The 20,686-nt window shown below is 38.5% G+C and overlaps 1 protein-coding gene across 1 annotated transcript in view; it reads left to right on the top strand.

Annotated features, from left to right (window-relative positions):
• The window catches only part of LOC134355616 (inactive cell surface hyaluronidase CEMIP2-like), a 116,890-nt gene that overhangs the window by 5,539 nt on the left and 90,665 nt on the right, over window positions 1-20,686 (top strand). The window contains exons 3-4 of the mRNA XM_063065761.1: window positions 7,217-7,711; window positions 16,217-16,267. Of these exons, the coding sequence (XP_062921831.1) occupies window positions 7,217-7,711; window positions 16,217-16,267 (546 nt within the window). The remainder of the gene's footprint in view (window positions 1-7,216; window positions 7,712-16,216; window positions 16,268-20,686) is intronic.

Raw genomic sequence — 20,686 nt, 5'->3', positions numbered from 1 at the left:
ATCCAGCTATAGGTATATGCTTCCTCTTCTAAATATGATTGGTCCTACCCTCATTCTGGCCATCTTCCAGTTCTTCGCATCCATGTAGAACGTCTTTGGGTTTTTTAAAATCCTACTTGCCAAGGCCTTCTCATGCTCCATACTTCTATTAGTCACAGTATGATTGATGGAAGTATTTGCCCACTAAACATTAGCTCTATTTATTTTAAATCTGAAACTCCTTTTTCTAGCTGAGGATATTGAATGATAGAAAATCAAAGTGGAGTTAAAATACAGATCATGCATAATCTTATGATACATTGAATGAAGCACAAAGGGATGAATGGACTTTTCGCACTCTTTCTTTTTGAATTTGATGTCTTTAAAAAATCTTTAGTACATTTTAGAAGGAAATTCCACATCAGTGGGCTGTAGAAAAACTATATACCATTCACCTCTGAAAGGAAAATGTTTTCATTATGTTAATTCTAAATTTACTTTTTCTTTAATTTACATTTAATACAGACGGCTACATGATACCTAAGCATAAATCTAAACTGGCATCTCACTGACTTTTAAAATACCATCAGCACTTTGATGCTATCACTCCTTAGGAAATGATAGGTGTTGTTATGATGTTCGTGGTAGACATTAATGAAGGCATACAACCCAACTTGTAAAGCAGTATTTTTTGGGCGCTGGCCAAAGGGCGTACTTCATGACCACAGAACAGCTGGGAGCACATAATGTGCTCAGTGTAAAGTTCCAGTCAGTGTCTCTTTTGGAGAGTTGTCCACCTTGAGTAATTGCAATGCACAAGAAGGCAATGTCTCACTATATAAACTGCTGCATCAGTATTAGGTATCCAACACACTGTTCCTCAGGCAATAAGAGATTTGCAAGCGGTCAGTAAGTTTGCTGATTAGTATATCATATATGCCTGCCTCCTAAATTCAAAGCTAAAAGTAAACACAGAGATTCCAACGTGCATTAACTGACAACTCTTGATTGTGTTGAAGACAATGCACCAATTTCATGTTGCCTGGAAAACAGAATTTCAGAGTACATTAACTGCAAGCCTTACTGCTTATTGTTTTGAAGCAACAACAAGAACCAATATTGTTCGTGCAGTCGTAATCTAAAATGAGTTTGGAGTTCTGAAGAGGTGTTTTTACTTGGCAGGTGTCTGTGATTTAGAATGAATCTGAGTTGAGAAACAGTGAAGAATGATATAACATAGCAACGTGTTGCATGGATGTTCCACAAGAGGTCTTGGCAGAAGAAATAAAAAGTAGACATGCCTGGATGTATGCCAAAAACAGGAGATAGAGAGCTTGAGTGCAGTGCCTGACAAAGCTCTATGACCTTAGTAGTGGTCAAGGCCAGTAAATGTGCCTCAGTGTCATATCCGACCAAGAACATTACCTGCCGTGGATACACTGATCCGATTGCTCAGCTACTAACAATCTCTGTTTAGGAGGACTTGAATGCTGGATTGCATCTTCAAATGTTATCCTGCCATAAGCTTCAGACCTGCATTTTTCAGCAGCTTACAAGTGAAACTGAACACTATCTTGCAGAGCATGAAGCTGCACACTAGATGTATGAGCAAACTATTAGGGTTTCTCACAACCTGTATTCTCCATAAATGCAAATCTTAGTATATTAGCAAGTTTTAGAGAGATTGCTAAAGGAATGTCCAGGAGCATAGAAGTATCCACACCAAATGTGCATAAGGTTTTGTGTATAGCTTGGAGCCCATATTTTTCCATCAGTGTTTGATATCTGTTGAATTAGCCTTCATTGCAACACAGATAGCCATTAATGCTATTCAAATCTACTAATACTAAGGAAATTTCAAAATAGACATCTATCAGAAATACCAAAGAAATATAATCAGAAGCAAAATATGCTGCCAGTGGAATTCAATGGGTAAGACAGCATCTGTGGAGGCGAATGAATAGTTCGCGTTTTGGATTGATATTTAGGGTCACAGCCCTTCAACAGTTTGTTAGAAGTGCTGCAGTTTCACTCTCACAGGAAAGCAAGCTGTGAACTCTCATTTCTGACCATCACAGCACAACCTTCCCCTTGTACTTTTTCATTTTGGATCTCCAGCAATGAAACAATGGAAGAAAACAATTTGATAAAGAGTCATGATTGGTCAATTGCAACAAAAGAACATGGATCACTGCATCTGCTGTCTGTTGTGTTTCCATTAAATAATCAGAGGCTGGGCTTTCTAAATCAAAACTTCAAAGGCATTTTCCAACTCTACCTGCAGTCACTGTCACTAGAAGTCGTTAAGTATTTACCTGCTGCACTGCACCATTAAGGACGAACCACATGGTAAGGACAATGAAAATGCAAAGTCACATGGAAGACAGACAGTGAGGGAATGCCCAACAATGAATGATTGATTTCCTAAGCACAAATGCAATTTATTTATAAATTTGGCTTGAAAGTTTTATTTTGGTTTTTATTTTGACAATGACATACACCTGTGCATTCTAACCCTGTGGAAATAAAGGGAAACCCATTATTTGACTTTTTAAAATGTTAATATTATTTTAATGATCTAGTGATATGGTTACTAGACACTGGTTACATGTAGTTACCAGACATTAATCGACTACTGGTGGAATGTACTCTTGAATACTTTCTTATTTTTCTTGTTCACTCTTTCTTTGAATGATCTTTTAAAAGCTAATTTGAATTGCCTTTTAACCTTCTTACTTTATTGCTGAGCCAAGGTAAGGAACCATTGTTTATTTATTAACTGATTGATCCTGGAGCATTTTCATCTTTAAATATACTTTATAAATAAAGGCTCTTGTTGAAAATTTATTGCACAATTAAAACATTAAAAGAGTTTGAAGTTTGTGTGAAATTGACAGTATCAAATTGTCCATCTCCTGACTGAGGTCAGTTGAAGCTAATATTGACCAATTTTTCATCTTGTAGTTTCCTCCAAATATTATTTTTCCTCCTCTCTTCTTTTTCAATAATTCTTGTGAATCCTCACTTTTTAAAAATAATGCTGAGTTGTATGTATCTGAGTTCTTAAATACCGAAACTGGCACCCTTGAAGGCTGGATGGCAATGTGCAAATGTAACATTGTTATAACTTGCAGAGTTCTTAGCATAGGAATATAGGAACATCAATAGGAATGACAAAGACGTACAGTATAGGCCATTGTATTCCCTCCAAATCTGTCCAACGTTTTCATAGACCACATATTAGTTGTGCAGTCATTTTTGCTACAAATGCACACATTGATATACTTTGTGCATTTCAGCCCTGTAGAGATAAAAGCAAACCCATTAATTTATTGTTTTAATGTTCATATTATTTTAATAATCTAGTTACATGGACCCAGGCTATTTTTAGTAATGCCATAGCTTTTTAGATATTCAAGATCAACTTTATATCATAGAACACCTTTCTCCACAGAAAAGGGACTTACCCTTATCCTATTTGTATTCTCGCTAGATTATAGTATTCAATTTTTGAAGTACTCTGCAAGTTTTAGGTCCAAAATCATTTGTCTAGATGGAAATCTACTGTATTTTCCCCTTTTCCTTAGTCTATTAATATCTCTGTAATATTATGCATTTTGCAACACAGTCTACAACGACATCTATCATTGTGGCATCCGAAAATGCAACTTTCTACTCCTGCATCCATGCCACTAACAAATCTTGTGAGTAGTTGTTGCTACATTATAGATAGCTTGTTGGACCTACTTATATCCTGCCATTAGGGCACCTTGCCCAGGTGACCAGAGTGCTATCTTCCCTTTAAGGCAAAATATTCACTAATGTCCACCAATTTTTTATTTTCACTCATGTACTTTCTAGAAATCCCACATTGCTTCTGATTACTGTCTTTTTCTTCATGTTATTATAACATTTGTGCTTTCGTTTTTGAAAACTTGACTCTTTTGTGGCCAATTATTGCATTTTTAGTGCCTTTTGGTTCTGGGTGTTAGTTCTTGCATTAGTTTTATGCTAGGCTTTTTGTTATTTAAGACCTTATTATTTGTCTGCTTAAAAAGCTTTCCCCCTTGGGAAAGTGGACTGGCTCTTGAAACCATTAAATTCATTTACAAATACGTTATATTGATCTTCTGTGTTTTTCCCATTTACAATGTGCAAACTATCCCTTAGTATGTATTGAGGTCACTGTGTCCAAGTCTAGAATTCTTATTTCTATTTTCATTTCAAATGCTACATTTGACTTGAATTCTTAGATTGTTCAATAAATGTTCATGCACTGTGAGATTGTTAACAAAATAAGATTATTTTTATTGCAGAGCACTATCTTGATCATATTTATATTTCCTTCCTTTCTGATAGAACCTTAGCTCATCTGTATGGAAATTAAGGTGCTACCCGAAAATGAAATTACTCCTGCATCCATGCCACTAACAAACCTTTGCTACAAACTTATTTCAGAATTTTAACTCTTTAAATCTAACCGTGTTTTAAACCAGGTTTCCATCAGCTTTTTCCATTTTCTGTTTATTCATTCTACTTGCAAAGCTCCCAGTGCCAGCTTACCTCTGGCTCTAGCTGTCGTGTAAATTAGTAACTTTATCATTTATCTCAAAATTGCCTAGATTGCCCATTGAGGTGATGGTAAGCCTCCTGCAATTGAGTGGCTTGCAAAGCCATTTCAAAGGGTTTTTTCAACCATGTGGAATGGGTCTGAGTCTGAGTCACATACTGCGCAGACTGGCTAAGCATGATGAATTGTCACTCCTGAAGAACATTCTGATGGGATTTTATAATCTTACAATAGGTCTTATGCTCATCAGTGTAGGACTCATGGTTTTAATAAAGTAAGCGAGGAGAATGCATTTCCCCTAGTAGGAAGGTTAGTATCTTGAAGATTGTTTTTTCCCCTGCTAAACCCCATTCCCTGGGCTTCTCCCTGTAACCTTTGATGCCATGTCAATCAAGAATCTAGGAATCTCTGTCTTAAATACACCAATGACCTGGCCTCCACAGCTGCCTGTGGTAACAAATTCCATAGATTCACCACCCTCTGACTAAAGAAATTTCTCTGCATCTCTGTTTTAAATGGGCGTCCCTCTATCCTGAGTCTGTGCCCTCTTGTCCTGGACTCTCCCACTATGGGAAACATCCTTTCCACATCTACTCTATCTAGGCCTTTCAGCATTCGAAAGGTTTCAATGAGATCCCCTCTCATCCTTCTAAATTCCAGCGAGTACAGACCCAGAGTCATCAAATGTTCCTCATAGGATAACCCTTTCATTCCTGGAATCAAGATGAGGCCTCACCAGTGCCTTATAAAGCTTCAGCATCATATCCCTGCTCTTGTATTCAAGTCCTTTTGAAATTAATGCTAACATTGCATTTGCCTTCCTCACAACCGACTCAACTTGCAAGTCAGCCTTTAGGAGGTTCTGCAGAAGGTCTCCCAAGTCTCTTTGCAATGTCTACAGATCTGTTTAATATCTTATAAAGAAGCAAAATGCTACTGTGTTAAGTGTGCCAACACTTTTATTTCAAAAGTTCTCACATTTTCTTACAAAAAAGAGGCCATTTGGCCCTTTGTTGTCTAAGAGCCAATGCATCTATCCCATTCCCACACTTACTTTCCTGTAATATATTCTCTCACATGCCCATTAACACCTTACTGATTCTCCAACATAACCCCTCCAGCCCTGCCACCCATCAATACTAAATTAACTTAGCAACCAGCATATTTTTTGGACGGGAGAAGCCAGGGCACTCAGGAAGAAGTCGACATGGTCACATAGAAAATGTGCCAACTCCACTGAGAAAACACTGGAGGTCAAAATTGAACCCGAGTCTGTAAAGCTGAGAGGTCATATATTTATCTGCATCACCCTTTTTGTTTGCCTGATTTCTCTGTGAGGGAAATGTGCTTTAAAGGTGAACCAATGACTTGCATTTTTATAGCAGCTTTCATAACATGGGAAGTCCCAAAGTGTTCTGTATCCAACAATATACTTTTTGAATGCCGAAAGGTTTTGGCGAAAACGTTGGCTGTATTTTTTTCGATAGCGTTCTGCCGAAGGGTTTCAGCCCAAAATGTCGACTATACTTTTTTCCATAGATGCTGCCTGACTTGCTGAGTTCCTCCAGCATGTTGTGTGTGTTGCTCAGATTTCCAGCATCTGCAGATCTTCTCTGGTTTGTGATGTTACTTTTTGAAGTTCTGTCATAATTTTGGTGAAGGAAGCCCGGCGGCCTACCTGTGACTCCAGACCAATTTCCCTGGAGTTGAACCTTAATCTCCTCGGGGCAACAAAGGATGGGCAAAAGTACCATCTTGCCAACAATGTAAAATTCTAATAACAAATTGTCTTTCCTGAACACTATGTAACAGGAACAATGTTGCAGCACTAGTGTTGGGGGGAGGAGATGGAAGAGAGTGAATGAGCAAAATGAGAATTTCAAAGGACTAAAGTGGGGAGCATTGCACTGGTCAGAGAGTCAGAGCATGGAAACAGGCCCTTTAGCTTACCATATACCTATCTAATCCCATTTCCTAGAACTTACCCATGGTCTTTTATACCCTGGGCTTTGGCTGCATCTCTCTGGGTACTTCTTAAATTTTGTGAGAGTACCTGTTTTCACTGCTCCTCAGGCATTGCCCTATTGCAACAAAAAATCTTCCTCTAATTCTCTTAATACCTTATACCCATGGTTATGGTCACCTTTGCTCAGGGAAATGTTTCTCACTATTTATTTATCTATGCCTTTTGATTTTATTTCTCTATTGGGTCCCTTCAATACAAGGCTAATAATCCTAGCCTTTCCTATCTTTCCTCATAGCTGAAATGCTCCGTCTCAGAGACCATACTGGTGAAAATACTTCTTGGCAAGGCTTATAATGCAACGTACGATGTAGTTACCATGTGTTTTAGGACATCCTGATTCTAAGAAAGGTGTGACATAAATGCCGTCTGTCTTCATTGCATTTTAGGATTTATAGTAATAGGTGGCTATAAAGGGCCATTTGAGATACTCTTAGGGAGACACATTGATGATAGAAAAAAGGAGGCCTATTTAGGAGAGGGTTAGATTGATTTTAGAGTAGTTAAAGAGGTCGGTATGACCTCTTGGACCAAAGGGCCTGCACTATGTTGTAGTGTTCTATGCTCTATAAGCATTTATAAAGTGTAACAACCCATGTAGTTAATATTTTAAAAACTTTGAACATTTGATTTCTGTTCTCCAGATGATGATCAGAGAACTCAAGGCTCTCCTGAGAAGTTGTGTGGGTTCTGTGATGTCATTACCGAGTCATCTGACATTTATCCACTTTACAGACGATTTGCACGGAGCACAAAACAAAGGAAAGACAAACAGGAAAAAAACTTGCTGGCTGTCTACCAGAGAATGACAGAAGTAAAAGAAATATTACTGCCTTGTGAATCGCTTGTTAAAGTAACCAATTATGTTCTGAGGGAAGCTTTGGGGAACACTTTGAATTTCTTTCCACTTCCAGCCTGTGATCAGAGGCTGAGTAACCAGATTACCAAAATAAATCCACTCAATCTCATTAGGATTAAGATAAAGCCACAGTTACTTTACCAAGTCTTACTCTTCCTGAAAGAGCTGGATTTGCTGATGGATACTCATCAAGCAACATCATTCTTTATTGTGAAGAAGTTAATGATTAATAAGCAAGAAATTATATTGGGAAAGACAAGTAAGAACAATAATGAACATGGTATGTATTTGTTTCTATTTATTTTCCACATAGATTTGTTAGGATTTTAAAACATACTGAATTTGATCATAATTGTGAGTCCCAGTAGGGAACCTATTGCTTATTTATTAAATGGAAAACTTGGACCACGTCCCATACATTGGGAGCTACTCCTGAATGAAAGTAGACATTGATGATGAAATTCACCATTATCTTCACAGCATTTATACTGCCTTTATGAGACTATATGAGGAAAAGGATTTTTGAAGATCAGGACCTCATCCCTGGCATAACCTCATAGCTTATCATTCAGTGGTAATCCTGCCCTTATATATGATTCTTTGATTACCTACATCAAGAGCTCAGACCACTGGAAAAATGCTCTCAATCCTGTCTCCACAAAATCCTCCAGGATCATCAGTAAGTTAAGTGAACTAATGTCAGTGCCCTTTCCCATTTCAACATTCTCAGCATTGATACCCTAGTTACTCAACTAGTTCTAGTCGTCATTGCCATAGAAAGAAATTACCAGGTGGACAGAGGGATAAGATTCAAAGATTTTCTCAAAACCCTCTTGAAACGATGCAATTTCTACAATGTCTGCAAGGAGTCACTAACCCAAGACCACTGCAAGTCAAAAAAATGCATTTGAGTGGCACAAAGTACTTTAAGTTCATGCTTCAAGCCTGCATAGAACCCCACTGTAAAAAGCAGAAAATGCACTACCTCACAAATTATCCACTTGCCTATCACAACAGATACGTCTTATCCCACCTCTGGTTGAGTCTGGAACTTCCATTTTGGTCTCAGCAGTTACCTCAGGACCACAGACCTGGAGTAGAAGCAAGTCACCCTTGACCTGAGGGGCAAACTATATGTCATTCTAGGGCTGATCCTAATGACATGAAGCAAAATACTAATATTACAGTGTAACACACATAAAAGTTGCTGGTGAACGCAGCAGGCCAGACAGCATCTCTAGGAAGAGGTGCAGTCGACGTTTCAGGCCGAGACCCTTCATCAGGACTAACTGAAGGAAGAGTGAGTAAGGGATTTGAAAGTTGGAGGGGGAGGGGGAGATCCAAAATGATAGGAGAAGACAGGAGGGGGAGAGATGGAGCCAAGAGCTGGACAGGTGATAGGCAAAAGGGATACGAGAGGATCATGGGACAGGAGGTCCGGGAAGAAAGACAAGGTGGGGGGGGACCCAGAGGATGGGCAAGGGGTATATTCAGAGGGACAGAGGGAGAAAAAGGAGAGTGAGAGAAAGAATGTGTGTATAAAAATAAGTAACAGATGGGGTACGAGGGGGAGGTGGGGCATTAGCGGAAGTTAGAGAAGTCAATGTTCATGCCATCAGGTTGGAGGCTACCCAGACGGAATATAAGGTGTTGTTCCTCCAACCTGAGTGTGGCTTCATCTTTACAGTAAAGGAGGCCGTGGATAGACATGTCAGAATGGGAATGGGATGTGGAATTAAAATGTGTGGCCACTGGGAGATCCTGCTTTCTCTGGCGGACAGAGCATAGATGTTCAGCAAAGCGGTCTCCCAGTCTGTGTCGGGTCTCGCCAATATATAAAAGGCCACATCAGGAGCACCGGACGCAGTATATCACCCCAGCTGACTCACAGGTGAAGTGTTGCCTCACCTGCAAGGACTGTTTGGGGCCCTGAATGGTGGTAAGGGAGGCCAGAGAAAGCAGGATCTCCCAGTGGCCACACATTTTAATTCCACATCCCATTCCCATTCTGACGTGTCTATCCACGGCCTCCTCTACTGTAAAGATGAAGCCACACTCAGGTTGGAGAAACAACACCTTATATTCCGTCTGGGTAGCCTCCAACCTGATGGCATGAACATCGACTTCTCTAACTTCCGCTAATGCCCCACCTCCCCCTCGTACCCCATCTGTTACTTATTTTTATACACACATTCTTTCTCTCACTCTCCTTTTTCTCCCTCTGTCCCTCTGAATATACCCCTTGTCCAACCTCTGGGTCCCCCCACCCCCCGTCTTTCTTCCCAGACCGCCTGTCCCATGATCCTCTCGTATTCCTTTTGCCTATTACCTGTCCAGCTCTTGGCTCTATCCCTCCCCCTCCTGTCTTCTCCTATCATTTTGGATCTCCCCCTCCCCCTCCAACTTTCAAATCCCTTACTCACTCTTCCTTCAGTTAGTCCAGACGAAGGGTCTCGGCCTGAAACGTCGACTGCACCTCTTCCTACAGATGCTGCCTGACCTGCTGCGTTCACCAGCAACTTTTATGTGTGTTGCTTGAATTTCCAGCATCTGCAGAATTCCTGTTGTTTGCGTTTAATATTACAGTGTTATCTGTTCAGTTATTTTTTTTAGAACATTTAAGTAGATTGAACTATCAGTTTCAGTTTGGCAGAGAAGTGGCAGTTCACTATCTGCATACCAGGAAGTTTGGGATTTCCATGTATGTTTAGGCAAACACTGAAGTTTCAAACGTGCTCGCAGATGTTTGTTGACATTTGTCAACTGCACCTCAGTACTGGACTCTTAATGGACACCAGCTTTGCAGTGCAAAGTTGTAGCAGTTTGCCAGCATTGAAATTGAGGAAATTGCCTAAGCAGCCTTTCTCAAGTTGAACCTAGCATGGGAACTTTATTTCCATTTATTTCAATATAGAGGATCTGCTCCAAAAGACCAAGGTAAGTATTAACAATTAAAAGTACATTCATTATGAAAGTATGTATGCAGTGTGCAACCCTGAGATTCCTCTTGCCACAGATAACCACAAAACAGAGAAACACCATGGAACCATTCAAAGAAAACATCAAACTATAAAGTCATTGAAGGAGTCTAGGAATGTCCAGTTGAGTTCATTTCAGCACTGTGTCATTTGTTGACAGCACACTGCAGAACCAGTCTGTCCCAATCAAAATCACACAAAATAGCAATAAAAAAGGAGTAACCAGAAACCAGAAACACATATCATATGAACTACAGAGTCCAATCCACAAATCGCATTGATTAAACCTTGTCCAGGATGCAAAACTCTGGCATCATTGAGCAAAAGGGAAAGAGAGAGGGAGAGAGCGGTCACATATAGGCGCCTTCCTTTGGCAGCAGCGAGGGAGAGAGACTAGTCAGATGCACTGAGCACCCGCTGACCTTCTGCTCCCACCCTCGTTGATTTCAACTGCTTAATGCTTTATTCAGCAAGATCGACGAGAAATGATCATGGGCTTGTGGCCCATCCCCAGGCTTTTTGGCCTCTAGGCCACACACTCTGCTCCAAACCTCAGAGAACTCCTTTGGAGACAGCAGGATGTCAGATCACTCAATAGGCCCAAAAACATGCCATCAAAATGTAAATCACAGGTTCCAATAGTAGCAGAATCATATTTGAAAGAAGTAGTGGTTTTGTGAACTGTTTGAAGCATGTCGCCTTTGGTCGTGTTGTTGGCTGGCACCATCTTCTTCTGACTATTAAGTATTAAGTTAGCTTATCATTCTTTTGAATTCTTTGAATTTATTTATAACTTTGAATTGATTTTGGTGCATTAGCTACTGTACAATCCCTTCAAATAAAATAGTTTATATTTTTGAAATGTTAACATCTGCCTATGCCTATGGATAGGTAACTTAGCCAAGTGACAAGTTTTTCCAGCAGTTGTCAGATGTGACCAATCTGGCCCCAGCACGTAACAGATGCATGTTACACAAGTCCCCCTGTGGTGGAGGGCGTCATCCATGAGGTTTGGAATGACTTTGCGGCACAATTCCACTTGGACATCCATGTAAGATTAATGTAGTGAGCATGGATGGTTTGCTGCTGCTCACATATTCTTTTCTTTTGAGTATCTTGAATTATGAAACAGGAATATAATATCAAAGAGGTCTTTTCCAGCACACGTTGAGTTATACTGTGCTTTGAATTCTTCTTGGTAGTCTGTAGGGATTGAAAATGACTTGTTTGCCCTAATTTCTGAGTGTCCTGAGGAGATGATATGGCTGATGTGGGACTCAGAGACTCAACTATGTGGTTTGGCAGGTGGTGCATTCCTTGTGCCATTTACACTGGATTTCTATGTGCTTCCAAAGAAACACTAGGTTCTCAAGGCAGAAGGCAGCCTATCCTGGGGTTAGAGGACTGTATACAGTGCCTATCAAAAGTAAAAAAAAATAAGAAAAATATCTGTGAGCTGTAGTGCTTATGAAAAGTATTCACCTACCTTAGAAGATTTCATGTTTTATTTTACAACATTGAATCACAGTGGATTGAATTTGGCTTTTTTGACACTGATCAACAGAAAAAGACTCTTTTGTGTCAAAGTGAAAACAGATCTCTACAAAGTGATCTAAATTAATTACAAAAATAAAACACAAAATAATTTATTGCATTGGTGTTCACCCTCTTCAAGTCAGTATTTAGCAATTGGCAGCAATTACAACCTTGAGTCTGTGCGGATAGGTGTCTGTCAACTTTGCACTTCTGGACACTGCAATCTTTCCTCATTCTTCTTTACAAAACTGCTCAAGGGTCAGATTGCATGAGGATTCTGAGTGAACAGCCCTTTTCAAGTCCAGCTACAAATTCTCAATTGGATTGAGATCTGGCCTCTGACTTGAGCACTCCAGGATATTAACTTTGTTGTTTTTAAGCTATTGCTGTGTAGCTTTGGCTTTATGCTTGGGGTCATTGTCTTGCTGGAAAGCAAATCTTCTCCCAAAATTTCCAGTATGTTGCTGCATTCATTTTACCTTCTACCTTCACAAGCCTTCTAGGGCCTGCTGCAGTGAAGCATCCCCACAGCGTGATGCAGCCACCACAATGCTTCACCACAGGGGCGGTGTGTTTTTGACGATGTGCGGTGTTCGGCTTACACCAAACATAGCATTTTAGTCTGATGGCCAAAAAGCTCTATTTTGGTTTCATCAGACCATAGAACTTTCTTCTGGCTGATGTAAGAGTCTCACACATGCCTTCTGGCAAACTCTAGCCGAGATTTCATGTGAGTTTTTTCCAATAGTGACTTTCACTTTGCCACTCTCCCATAAAGCTGTGACTGGGGAAGCACCCAGGCAACAGTTGTTGTATGCACAGTCTCTCCCATCTCAGCCACTGAAGTTTGTAACTCCTCCAGAGTTGTCATAGATCTCTTGGTGGCCTCCCTCACACTATCCCCTTCTTGTACAGTCACTCAGTTTTTGAGGATGGACTGCTCTAGGCAGATTTGCAGCTGTGCCATATTCTTTCCACTTCTTGATGATTGACTTAACTGTACTTCAAGAGATATTCGGTGACTTAGAAAATTCCTTGTATCCACCTCCTGACCTGCACTTTTTCGCAGAGTTGCTTGGAATGTTCTTTTGTCTTCATGGTGTTGTTTCTGCCGGAATACTGACTCACCAGCAGTTGGACCTTCCAGATACAGGTGTACTTTTAATACAATCAATTAAAACACGTTGACTGCACACAGGTCTCCAAAAACAGATCTCTGTTTAACTAATTATGTGACTTCTAAAACCAATTGATGATTTGGTGTGTCATATTAAAGGGGGAGGGGGAGGGTTGAATAATTATGCAATCAATTATTTTGTGTTTTATATTTGTAATTAATTTAGATCACTTTGTAGAGATCTGTTTTCACTCTGACACTAAAGAGCCTTTTTCTGTTGATCACTGTCAAAAATCCCCAATTAAATCCACTGTGATTCAATGTTGTAAAACAATAAAACATGAAAAATTCCCATGGGTGGGGGTGGGGGTGAATACTTCTTGTAGGCACCATATGCGTGGATAGAAGGCAGGAATGGGGTTTGTTTTGCTGTTGTTGCTTTGGCACTTAGTTTGTTCTGTTTGTTGTGATCTGAGTCCCGCTCAGCATCATGGGCATACCATGTTGGCGCTAGAATGTGTGGTGACACTTTTGGTCTGCCCTCAGAACATCCATGGGTGTGGTGATAGTTAACACAAATGACTCATTTCAGTGAATGTTTCCATGTGCATGTACTAAATAATTCTGAAACTGAAGGCACTCTCAATTGCTGTTTTTCACCTGGAGCTATCATAGGCCAGTGGATACATTGCAGCTTTTCAGGGAAGCTTTGGGATCCCCCTTGAATGTTTTTCTCTGTCTAACCAGTAATCTCTCACTGTGATAAAACTTGGATTGAGTGAAGACAGGGTGACCTTGGTTCTACAGTAAATGATTTTGAACTGACAGGAGTCGATTGTATACGACAATGCGGTCTTAGCTCTCCATTGAACTAATTTGACGTGCCTTAAACTGGTATTAAATCTACAGACAGCAATTCAAAAAGCACCATCATCACATTGCCGAGGGCAAGTGAGTAGTACATGTAAATTTGCCATCAGCGCCAACCTTTAAAATGTGTTTGTTTGTGTGAGTTAATAACCTGTCTGTCTTTCTGGCTGAGTTGCTCTGTATTTCCAGCATTTTCCATGTTTGTGAGTTCAGGAGCTTTTGTGCTTCATATCTTTTTAAAGTAAATTTAGTATTAATTTTTTCAAAACATTTCAGCAAGTATCACACAGTAACTCTTGTTTGTGATTATGTAAATTATATTGTAAAGGATTGGCTCACTGCTAAATATTTCCAGGGAATGTTTAATAGTACTCATGTAGACTTCTACTGTATTCTTCAAAAGAATACAAAACAAGTTTACTTCAACCTCTCTATTGTTTTGGTATCATTCTATAGTGTACACCCTGGTCAAGACTAAATTCATTATTCTTGGATAGATTTCCATGCCATTGTCTGAGAAACATGAAACATGTAAAGGTGGATCCATCGACACTGCCCCATTGAGATGTTGTGTAGCTTGTGGATACTGAGGTCCTTACCCACTTAGGTGAGGCAAATAGACAGAAAATGCCTGAGATTAGTTTAGTGAGAAATATTTGGAAAATGTTTCTGACCTCTGAAGATAATTTTTAAAAAGACTCCAGGAGATGTAAGTGCTGAGTATCAATACTTACCAATCCACATATCACTTAAACTGGGTATGCCTTTGACTCTCATGGCTTCACCTTTAAAAGAGCAATCTAATACCTAAAAGTGTCAATTAAACCCTTGGTTTTCAAATTTACATTCATGACCAGCCATCAATGCCAAATTATCTTTCCACTCAGAAAGAACCTATGTGGTTTGTCACTTTAAAAACCTCAACTGTCCTCACTGTACCTCTTTCTGTCGATAAAACCCCAATTCCCTGTCTAATAGCTCAATATTCCTGCTACTTTCATCATTTTGTTGACTTTCTCCAGAACCTCAATATCCACACCATGTCCATCAAAGTGAATATCCGTGCTTAAGATAGAAACAGGAGTACCAACAACAACAGAAATTGTAGAAATTTAGTGGACTTGGCATATTAATATGCATCATACAGGTATTACCAAACAACTTTTGACCCATAAGTAAGGAGATTTTAGGCAGATATCCTAAAGTTTGGTAAAAGTGGCAGGTTTTTAGGAGCACCTTCATGGAGAGAGAATTGGAAAGGTTTATGGAAGGAATTTTCAATCTTAGAATTTAAGTATTCAGAGGTATGATATTAAAATTGGGAAGCACTGAGACCTTGGAGGTTTGTAAGGCTGAAAGTGTATACAAATAAAAAGCTGAACCAAGGAGAGGTTTGAAACAAGGATGGGAGTTTTGAAAACCGGTTATTCCTTGATTGGAAGCCAATCAGTGAGCATAGGGGTGGTGAGTGTACAAGGCTTAATTTGACTTAGCCCTGTGGCGTCAGAGATTTGGATGATTTCAAGCTCCTGAGCTTCAAAGTGGAAGGCGAAAAATGTGTTGGGAATTGTAAAGTCTAAAAGTAACCAGTGTTGAAGGTCTGAGGCAAGGACAAAGTTAGTCAATATGCCAGAACTGGACATGAGCAATATGGTAATGACATGAATCTGTACTGAGAGGCTTAACTATAGTCAGTCATGACACCACAGCTGCAAAAAAAGTCTGTACCCTCTCATACAGCTGCCAGGGAAAACCCTTATTACTATGATCAGGGAACCAAAAAAATGGGGACATGATTCTAAAAAGAGGTCTTGCTCATTCAGGAGGGAAATCAGCAGATACTTTTCCACACGTTGGAAGTTGCAGTTCTTTTCCACAAAAGGCTATGACTGCTCAGGTTGAATTGAAATTTGTATACATTTGTTAAGTAAGGATATCAAAAACTGTGCAGCAAAGCTGGATAAGTGAGCTGAGAATCTGAATGGCAAACCACAAATAGATATGAGACAACTGAAAACGATGACTTGTCTTAATGTCTTTTTTTCCTTATGTCATGACTTACACAGCAACATTCATTGCATAGTCATTAAGCCTTTGGGCTCGTCATTGCTAATCATACTGTCTGATAAAATACCATCTGAAATTGTTAGAAGTTACATGTTCTAATTAATTGTCTGCATCCCATTCATTAAATCCATTTGTGTATGTTTATTTTTCTAGATGATTTGTCTGAACGCTTCATGCTTTTCCATGTCATATCTATCCATCTGCTTTGTTTTTACAGTCTTAAAATGGCTGAAAAGGAACAGGACCCACAGAAAGTCCTTTAAACCAGGTAGAGTTTTGTCAAGACCCTTAGTTGGTTCAGAATGTCTCATACATTAAACATACCAGATAACTCTAGTGTATAAAAATCATTGGCACTCGTCTGTATGGAACTTTTTGGGGTACTGCCAATCCTTCCCATTTGTTGCATGTTCCATTCTGCTGTGCTGATGAGAGGGCTTTAAACTGAGTGGGTCAGTGAGTGTTGTGGTGCTGTTTATTTTGCATAAGTGGATTTTATGGAACAGATCCTAAATATACAACACACTAATCTCAAAGCATTACCATTCTTAACAGAGACAGTGGTTTAAGTTTTATTGGACATAGTGTTTGCTATATGAATAATATAAAGAGGACAAGACGTATTACACATCAGTAAGTTCACTTTGAAACAACTGGTGCCAAGCCTCAGAGCTCCTGTTTTGGTGAGAGTCACAAGCAAATCACAATCAAGAAAAATTATTTAGTAGTTAGCCATTTATGGACAATGATAGACATTCTCATGAATTTACTTTTAAAAGAGAAATTTCATCCTTTTGTGAGTTAAGTTTGGGTACATTGATGATTTTAAAAAGGTGAAAGAAAATTAATATAAAATTAATTGAGTTGGAACTAAATGTCTTGGTATTGTGTTCCATGTGAGCTATTAAAAGAAAGTCTTGTGGTGTCACTCTTTCTTCACTAAAATCAAAGGAAGGGTAACCAAGTAGTTATTTGTGTTTTTTTTTCTTATTTATTTCTCTTGACTCTATATATTGTCTCAACAGTAAAGATAAATCATGTATTACTGTAGTTGTAAACGTTCTCACTAGTAATACTGGTTCAGCAGCTTTCCACTGTGTTGCTGGTGCTGCCATCTACTGAACAGAGAAACAAACAAAATCTGGTGAGATTGTTTTGGTTCACATTCAGCAGCCTTCCATAAAAACAACTGCACGAAAATTAGCCCTAAGCAAACTCTTTCCCACTTAGTACTTACTTATTTTGTCCTTGTTATTTGGATAATTATGTGTATAAAAAAAGTAAAAATCTTTTGTCTTTTAGGTTTTTAAAATAGAAAGTCTTTAAGTTATCTTTCATAGGGTCACTTAAGTACACCAACTAAAATAACTGGCTGTTGAAGAGCAGTGTTAATATCTCAAGGCTGACATGTTATATCCAGCTCAATATTAAAACTACAGTTGGATAACAAACAATGTTCTACTATTAAACTAAAAACTAGATGCAATTATTGATTAATTAATTCATTAATAAGCAGGGTTTTGCTAGCTTTAATTTTGTAATGCTTACAATGATGAGGAATGAACATCTTTTGTTTTAGTAACTTCTTCAAACTACCTTTCTTCAAAAATAAATAATCACCTATTGGATTATGGAATATGAAAGAAAATTAATTTTGTTTTATGGAAATTTTCTGACCTGAATTTATACAGTGATGGAAACTTATTTTGTATCTATTCTATTTTAAATACAATCATTTAACTGGAGAATCTACTCTATCCTGTAGCATTTACTGCTACCCCCCTTCATGATTAAGTTTGGTGCTTGTGCACAGGACTGACTGTATTGCTGTAATGCTGCTGTATTGAAGATGCCACTTCAAGATGAGATGTTTAACTGGGGCTCTATCTATATATTCATTGATACACCACCATGTTACTTCTGTGAATTCTCCTAGCACTTTGATTATCTTTTTTTTACCTCAAAAACAACAAATTTCTTGCTTTACTATTTATGCTAGGTTGTGTGCGGATCAAAGAGAAAGGCTGTAAAGCTTGGGCATTTTGAAAGAATAAAAGGCTCATAATAAATGCAAGTTTGTTCCTGCCATTGAGTATGTGAGGAATTTTAATTAATTTATAAGGAAATATTACTTAGATGAAATGTTTACATTTTTACAAATTTATAATCATTAGTATTTACTAATTAATATTGATTAAATAATATACCATCTGAAAAATGTCATCTAAATTGGGACGTACAAGCTGATTGAAAATCATACTAATTATTTTGAAAATATCTCTCATAGCATCCTATTACTTTATTTGACCTGTGTGTGCTCAAGATATTGTATGAATATTCAGAAATAGGAAGACTGTGCTCTTCTGGTTTCCAGATTTTAGTAGTTTATCTTCATGGCGATGGTGGCTCTCTAAAGCAAATGAGAATCTCACACACAAATGCAAAATATACTGTAAGTCTACACATTTAAAATTTGCATGGAATAAAGATGAATAATGAGATTAAATAATATTCTCATAATGTTTTTAAACCATCACTTCTGTCTATAACCTTCCCACAGATAGTGTTTGGGTTAAATATTTTATCACCTCCTTTGGGTGGGCATGTTTAATCAAGATCATAGAGCAGTACAACAGAGGAACAGGCCATTTGGCCACAATTTTGTGCTGTACCAGCTAAAAAGCAAATCAGAAACACCCAAACACTAATCTCTCCGACCTACACCATGTTCACATCCCTACATCTTTCTATCCAAACATCTCTTAGAAGACTCTAATGTATTTGCCTCTACCACCATACCGTGCAGCACATTCCAGGCATCCATGACTGAATAAAAAAACTTACTTCTCACATCCCCTTTGAATCTATCCCCTCTCACCTTCAATGCAAGCCCTCTGATATTAGACATTTCAACCCTGGGAAACAGATACTCTCTGTCCACTCTATCTATGCTTCTCATAATCTTATAAAGCTCTATCAGATCTCCCCTCAGTCTCCAGCACTCCAGAGAAAACAACCCAAGTTTATCCAGCCTCTTGTGATAGCACACGCCCTCTAAACCAGGCATATCTAGTTCCTTAATTTAAGGGAGATAGTGGTTTGCATTTCTGTGTTTTTATTCCACTATTCAAGATCATTTGTGTTTTTCTATTTTCTGTAAATGTAATGTAGTTTAAGAAACATTAAACAATGTATAAAAGCCAGAGTATTTACGAATCTGATGTACAGTAGAAATACTGTACTGACTGTGCCCCATATGTGAGGAATATCTGTCAGGTTGAAAATGTTTCAGACAAACCATAAACTTGCATAAAGTGGCTATCAAGCAGGCAGATTATATTCGAAATGAAGATACTACACTGAAAGAATAATGGAAGGAAGGAAGGAAGGACAAACTTGCATTTATAAAACACCTTTCACATCCTCTTGATATCTTAAGACACTAAAATTAATAAAGTTTGTGGGTGTCTATAATTAGTGATGTAATGGTTATATTACTGGACTAATAATTTCAAATTTTGTTGTGGCAATTTGAAATAGAATTTTGTATAGTTTCAAATTATAAGCTGGTTTAGTGAAAGTGACAACAAAAAAGCTATTGCCATTAACTCCAAATTGGCTCACTAATGAATTAATGGCTTTACCTGGTCTAGTCTGTATATGAATACAAGCCCAATCAATGCAAACCACTTAGTTGTGTTAGTAAGGACAAAAAATAAATTATGCAACATTCTGAAAATGAATTTAATTAAAATACAGGTAAGAACTAATTAATGCTTCAAATGATCAATGTTTCACCTTTGAGTATAACATTCCCAAAGCTGGTGTTTCTATTAAACATATGAAAGTATGTTTTATCTCCTGTGGGTGGGTGTATTGGTTATCTGGTTCTATAATTTAAGAACACAGAAAATTATTGAGGAAAATAGCTACTGGTTTGATTGAGAATCACAGTGCAGCAATAATTCTCCAGTGAGAGGTGGGAAATCTCTGCTTACAGGAAAATTTCATCATGTAAAATGTAATGTGTTAAAAGTAAGAAAGCAGTTTTATCCAAATCATAATATTTATATGGCTATCATGAGCCTTGCGTTAAAGCTGTCCACATTTTTTTCTTCATGGAAATTTCCTCCCTCATCCCAATTTCAGTTCTCCCAGACTACCTATAGAATCTTGACTTGATGCTATTCAAATCAGAGGTCTTGTTCAACTTCACACTGCAAATCTTTCGCTGCAAAAATTGTTACCCGTGCTTTTGTCACCTGCAGTCTAGCCTTACTGTGTTTTCCTCAGTGGCTTTCTGTGTTCCTCAATACGGAAACTCAACTTTAACACTCAGTTTTCACTCAATTTGTCCCCACCAACTCTCTCCTAATTTTCTTTGGTATTGTATTCAAAATCTTTACTTGTTTATATATTCTGCAACTTCCATCCCCAACCCCCAACCCCCACCCGGCCTTGTTCTGCCCTTCTTGTTCCAGCATGTATTCCTTCACAGGATGTGGGTGTTACTGCTGAGACAATCAGAGGACCTACACTTGTGCCTTAGGCCTATATAAACAACTGTTTGTAGCTCAAGGACTGGTAGAAAAGATGGGGAAATGGATATGGTGCGCCGACTGCTTGCCTCCTTTCCGTGGTCAGCTGGTAGGTTTCACGCTTCTGTGACATTAATTAACTGTTTTAA

The sequence above is a fragment of the Mobula hypostoma genome, chromosome 13, assembly GCF_963921235.1.
Source record: "Mobula hypostoma chromosome 13, sMobHyp1.1, whole genome shotgun sequence".
Taxonomy (NCBI): Eukaryota; Metazoa; Chordata; class Chondrichthyes; order Myliobatiformes; family Myliobatidae; genus Mobula; species Mobula hypostoma.
The sequence above is the reverse complement of the archived record's forward strand: the minus strand, read 5'-3'. Positions and strand labels throughout refer to the sequence as shown.